The 5,714-nt window shown below is 40.3% G+C and overlaps 1 protein-coding gene across 1 annotated transcript; it reads right to left on the bottom strand.

The window, feature by feature from the left end:
* Positions 1-212: 212 nt before the first annotated feature.
* LOC119523634 (pleckstrin homology domain-containing family A member 3) lies at positions 213-1,335 on the bottom strand. Its single transcript, XM_037822436.1, has one exon. The coding sequence runs from the start codon at positions 1,232-1,234 to the stop codon at positions 332-334; it is 903 nt and encodes a 300-aa protein (XP_037678364.1). The 5' UTR covers positions 1,235-1,335; the 3' UTR covers positions 213-331.
* Positions 1,336-5,714: the final 4,379 nt, after the last annotated feature.

The following is a 5,714-nucleotide window of genomic DNA, read 5'->3' as shown; positions in this document are numbered from 1 at the left end:
TGTCAGTCCCCCACAGCTTTTTAGAAAAATATCTACATTTGTCCTTATGGAGTCAAAATGTTACACCATCAATTTGTTCAAAAAAAGAAAAGAAAAGAAAGATGCACATTCACACTGTGAAGTTATTAGGAAAATACTCTTGCAAATAAACTTTATAAAGATAAAATACACTTCAAAGGTATGTGGGTTTTTTTTTCTTTACAATAGTTTATAAAGTGCAGAGAAATTCTAAGTAAAGGGAAAAACTACTCCCTATAACAATATAACAATAGTTTAATTACAGCAGCCTTTGCATAGCAATACTTAGAGGAAGTTGGACACTTCAGTTTCCTCAGGAAGAGAAGGATGGAAGAGGATCTTCTGAATCAGATTTTTTTTTGGCCATTAATCTGCTTTCTTCAGGAATGTTAACAGATGTCAAATCTCCATTAAGTGTATTTCTTGAACAGTGAACAGGTCTATCTGGGTCTTCAAGTGGAATATCATTACAAGAGTCTGTATCTGAGTAGGTTCTTTGGCGTCGCTGGGATAATCGGTGATGTGTAGATCCTGGTTCTTTTATAGAGTGGCTACCCCTCTCTGAACTGCAAGAACCAGGGTGGCTGACAGAACGCTTCATCATTTGAACAGGAGAAGGTGACACAGGAGAAACTAAGGGATCTGGATGGGACAGTTGAAACATCTCAGGTTTAAACTTGGCATTTGCTATCTTCACACATTCCTCAAGTGTTGTGATGAAGGTATTACAGGTGGCACTAAGCAACGAAGAGGCTTCATTCATGTTCTCCACGCTGGAAGATGAATGCCTCTCATCATGGTGAACAAACTCTTGGATTGTATGAACTTGTTGCATTAGGAGGTCACAGTAGAGGCGGAGTTCAGACATTTTGGTTTTCAGAGATTCACTGGTTTCACTTATTTCTTTTTCTTTTTTAGTCCTAGTGTCAGTCAAACAGGCTTTGGAGCTCCCCAGAGCAACCAGCCACCTCTGTCTTTCAGCCGCATTCACTGCTTTCATGTAGAAATGCTGCTCTCCTGGAATGATTAATTCCATTCTTGTGTTGTCTGCTGAATGGACTTTAATTTCACAAACTGCCATCTTTATACTTCCTTTGCTCCCTTTGCAAACATCATCCTGTGACTCATAGTAGGACAGGATTCCATTATCTAAAACAAACCAACGAGGCTGCCAACCTGTGAGATAGTTGGTCCACTTGTACAGAACCCCCTCCATGCTTCAGAGCCCGGCGCCGCGCATCCTCCTGACCCGGCTCCGGGCCGCGGTGATGGCGAAGGCGCAGAGCCTAGGCCAGCCCTTCCAGACCGGCCCGGGTCCCTCCCCGGGCGCCCCCGGCCGGCACCAAGCCGCCCTCAGTCCACGCTCGCCGCCGGGATGTGGCGGCCCTTAGAGGACGCACCCCGGCGTCCCCTCCTCCTCGCCTCTGGTTCCTTTTTAAAGTTTCTTTCTCTTTATTGAGTTTCTCATAGTGTTCACTCATATTTTTCCTGTTATCCTTTAGTTCTTTCTCTTTATTTCCTTAAGTATATTGAGGGTCATTTTTTAAAAAAAATCTTTGGTATGCTCAAAGTCTTGTCTTCTTCATTGATGGTTTCTAGTTTTTTTTTTATCTTGCTCCTTTGTATAGGCCATCATTTTCTGTTTGTTTGTCATTTAGCATTTTACTGCATGCTGTACCTTTAATAATTTAAAGTGTTAATTCTGGGATTTAGTCCCTGAGCTGTTACTTAAGTTTGTAGCCAATTAGTGATATGAAAGAGAATTCCTTGTGTGCAGGAGGTAACAAAAACAAACAAATCAATGCAAAAAAAAAAAAAAACAGCTCTCACATTCTTTCTAAATTGTCACATCATCAGCTGGTGCTCTCCTCAAGAGTTTAGTCCTCCTACAAAAATGATTAGCCCAAGGAGAATATAAAGTGCAGGGTTGTCTCTGTCTTTCCTGGCCTGTGTCTTGCTCTTGGCTTGTGCTTGCCAGTGGCCTTAAGAATTCACCCATTTATAGGAATTCAAATATCCCCTTTAGTTCTTATGAGGTAGACTTTCTCTGCCTGCTAGTTGCTCTACTGTATGACTTTGAACAAATAATCCTTCATCTCTGGTCACTTATTTAATTTTTATTTATACTGTCTTAGCTGTGTGCAAGTTGCTTATACTTGCAAGGAAAGTTCTTAGAGGGCCAGCCAGAGATGAGTTTCCTGGTTCAGTCTTTGAGACTATGACCCAATATATTGGCACCAACATACACGCACCACAGTATGTGCACAGAGGTTACTGTGCTGTTTTTGAAACAGGGCCAGGAATCCACAAAAGGAGATCAGGCTAGCTACAAACCACATTGTGGAGGGGCTTGGGTAGAGGCCAGCAAGTGTAACATGAGCTACTCCTACCATTTTTAAAGCTGCATTGTCTTTATTCAGCACTTGTCCAGTTACTGCAACCCTTTAACTGTTTTCCAGGGTTTTGAGGAAGATGGCTTTGCCAGTTTTTGTTGGTGTTCAAAGATTCTGTGGGGGAATGGCATCCTGGAGCATCTTATATCACCAACTTGGTTGACCAGAAGCCATAAAAGGCTTTAAGCAAAGGAGTGACATTGGCTGCTATGTGGAAGTAGGATTGAAAGAGTGTATGACAAGCCAGGGAGAACTGTAAATCAGCTGTGTGAGAGTCCAGATAAAGACAAACACAGATTGGATTGGGAGAGTGGAGCTGGAGACAAATGGGCAATTTCAAAAGATGTTTAGGAGGAAGAGAGTAGCATGAGATAAGTCTGTTGAATTAGGCAAAAGATGGACTTTAAAAGTTATAGGGAACCACAGAAAGATTTTAAGCCATTGAGAAGCCTGTCAATGAGAGATATATGATCAGATTACCATTTTAGGAAGCTAACTCAGGCTTCAGTATGAAAAATGAGTTTTAGGGGAAAAATGCAGAGGGACTAATTAAGAAGGATGTTACAATCCTTTGGAGAGAGATGCCACAGGCCTGGTCTAGGATAGTGGCAGTAGAAATGGATATAAGTGGGCTGATTTGAGAGACTTATTACAGCAAAAGATTTGACAGAATTTGATGGCAAATATATTATGAAAGGCAAGGGAAAACCAGTAGATCCCACTGTGTGCCTGTGTTTGGTCTCCCAGAATCCTTAAAGGCAAAAAAGGAACAATGACATCTCTTTAGTGAACAATGATGCTTCAGTTTTTATTCATTGGAGGAATGTGGGCTTTGTGATGGGGCCAAAAACACTGAGAGTAAAGAGGACATTTATTGAGTCTACATTCAGAAGATGCATTTGGCCTGATCCTTTCAATCTCCAGATTGCCTTCTCTCAGCCAGTGCAGTGAGAACTGATATTTCTAATGCTGGGCTTGTGAGCCTTCAGGCAGAAAAGCAAAACAATGAAGGCAATAGCTTCCTTTAATAGAGTGCCTGCTTGCTGAGTGCCAGAATCAACCAGTACTTTCACTTATTTTCCTCACTAAATCCTCCCAACAAGCCTATGAGACAGAAATTATTATCCTCATTCTCCAGATGAGGAAAATGAGGCTCAGAGAGGGTCACTTAATGCCACAGTCTATTTGTTCCAGTCTGTAGAACTTCAAGTACCATGATACTTCTACTACATGAGTTGTTCTCAAGCTTGACTGTACATTAAAATCTTTTGGGGAGCTTTATGTGTTTTTTTTTCCTCTTTTTAAAATAACTTTATTGATATATAATTCGCATATATGACTCACTCATTTATAGTGTACAATTCAGTGGCTTTTAGCATATTCACAGATAAGTGCAACCATCACAGCAGTTAATATCAGAACATTTTATCACCTCAAGAAGACATTCAGAGCCTATTAGCTAACAAAACCCACCCCACCCAAACATCTCCCCTCCCTGCCCTAAGCAACCACTAATCTACTTTTTGTCTATATAGATTTCCTTATCCTACATTTTCATATGAATTGAATGATATGGTATGTGAGCTTACATGACTGGCTCCTGTGACTTAGTATAATGTTTTTGAGGTTCATCCATGTTGCAACACGTATCAGTACTCCAAACCTTTTTGTTCCTGAAAATATTCCATTGTATATTTATATCACATCTTGTTTAACTATTCATCCATTGATGGATATTTGGGTTGCTTCCACCTTTTGGCTATTGTGAATAATGCTGCTATTAACATGTGTACATGTATTTATTTGAGTACCTGCTTTCAATTATTTTGGGTATATAATTAGTACTGGAATTGTTGGGTCATATGGCAACTCTATATTTAATCTTTTGAGGAGATGTCATGCTGTATTACCTGGGAAATTTTTAACATATACTCAAAATACTGTTGCCCTTATGACTCCACCCATCCCTCATCCCTTGACCAAATGAATCATACTCTTTGTGGATGGACCACAGTTGATTCCAAGCATCACCACCATCCCCATAGATTCCAGTGTGCAAATTACATTGAGAACCACTGCATTATACCATGATCTTGTTAATACTTGGTAGATGGTTCTACTTAAGAATATACATATTTCAAGTTTTATCAACTATAAGGACTCAACAAGAAGCCTACTGGCTTCAATATTTATCCCTTGGTTAAGCAACCACCCTGACAACTCGGGATTCTATGACAGAAGGCTTGTTTAGTATTTTGAAGACTTATATTTCTCTTCTTTGTCATCAAGGCTGATCTTCAGAGCAGGAAGGCTAAGATAGCAAATATCAGGCAGGATTTTTGATGTGTTTAAAAGGCATTGCTTGTCACAGTGACTAGAATGACACCATGAATGGTTCCTTCTTTGGAGTCTGGAAAGATTATGGGTCTTCAAGAGTTCCTTAAGTAACTACAAAGCTCCATAGTAGAAAAGAAGCTGACAGGGAGGGAGACAGCCAGGTGGAGACATGACTTCTTTTTGGCAAAATGCAAAGGGAGGGGAAATTGGCAGGAATGATTGCTTGCCTTCTCTCAGCCCCTTTCTGCCCCCAGACTTCCATGGTCCCACATTTCTAGAGAGTGAGATATGTTCTGATTCTGCTGGTAAGGGACACTGGGGACAGGGATGGAGTGTGGAAGTGGGGCTAGGTGGGGTGGGAGAGAAATGTCACATCCTGGATTTCATCATTTTGCCCAAGGAGAACCCCTTCCTCTTTGGCTTAGCTCAGCACCTGTAGATTTACAGTTGTAGAGTCTCAAAATATTTCCAGGAATATAGTTTACAGCAAAGCACACTCAATCAATTGCTGATTATGAATTTTTGGTCTACTTCATATTGTTTCCAGGCCTTTGCCCTGTTCACTCTTCCTCTCTACTTGTTTCAAAAGAGGAAATGCCACATCTTTGAAAATCCAGTGATTTCTCACTTCAACTTGTGGTTTGTAGTTTAGATATGCAAAAATGCTTTCATATATATTGGTTAAAATTTTGACCCTTAATAAATTTTGTGAAACTAATGGAAAATTTTAATAATAGTGAAAACTGGGGGGGGGGGGGGGGAGCAGTACTTTCTGCATGATTTTTCTGTAAACCTACAACTGCTCTAATAAAAAAAGGAAAATGTATGAGATAATATCATCTTTGTTACAGAAGAGGAAATAGAGGCTTAAAGATGATTAAGTGACTTGCCCAAGAACACACTACTAGTTTTAGGCAGAAATGGGACTTGACTTTGGCTCTCCTGATTCCATGCTCTTTTTGCTCT

The sequence above is a fragment of the Choloepus didactylus genome, chromosome X (genome assembly GCF_015220235.1).
Source record: "Choloepus didactylus isolate mChoDid1 chromosome X, mChoDid1.pri, whole genome shotgun sequence".
In the NCBI taxonomy this organism is placed as follows: domain Eukaryota; kingdom Metazoa; phylum Chordata; class Mammalia; order Pilosa; family Megalonychidae; genus Choloepus; species Choloepus didactylus.
The sequence above is the reverse complement of the archived record's forward strand: the minus strand, read 5'-3'. Positions and strand labels throughout refer to the sequence as shown.

Coding starts and splice junctions, on each gene's coding strand:
- LOC119523634 (XM_037822436.1), bottom strand. CDS start 1,234: ATGGAGGGGGTTCTGTACAAGTGGACCAACTATCTCACAGGTTGGCAG.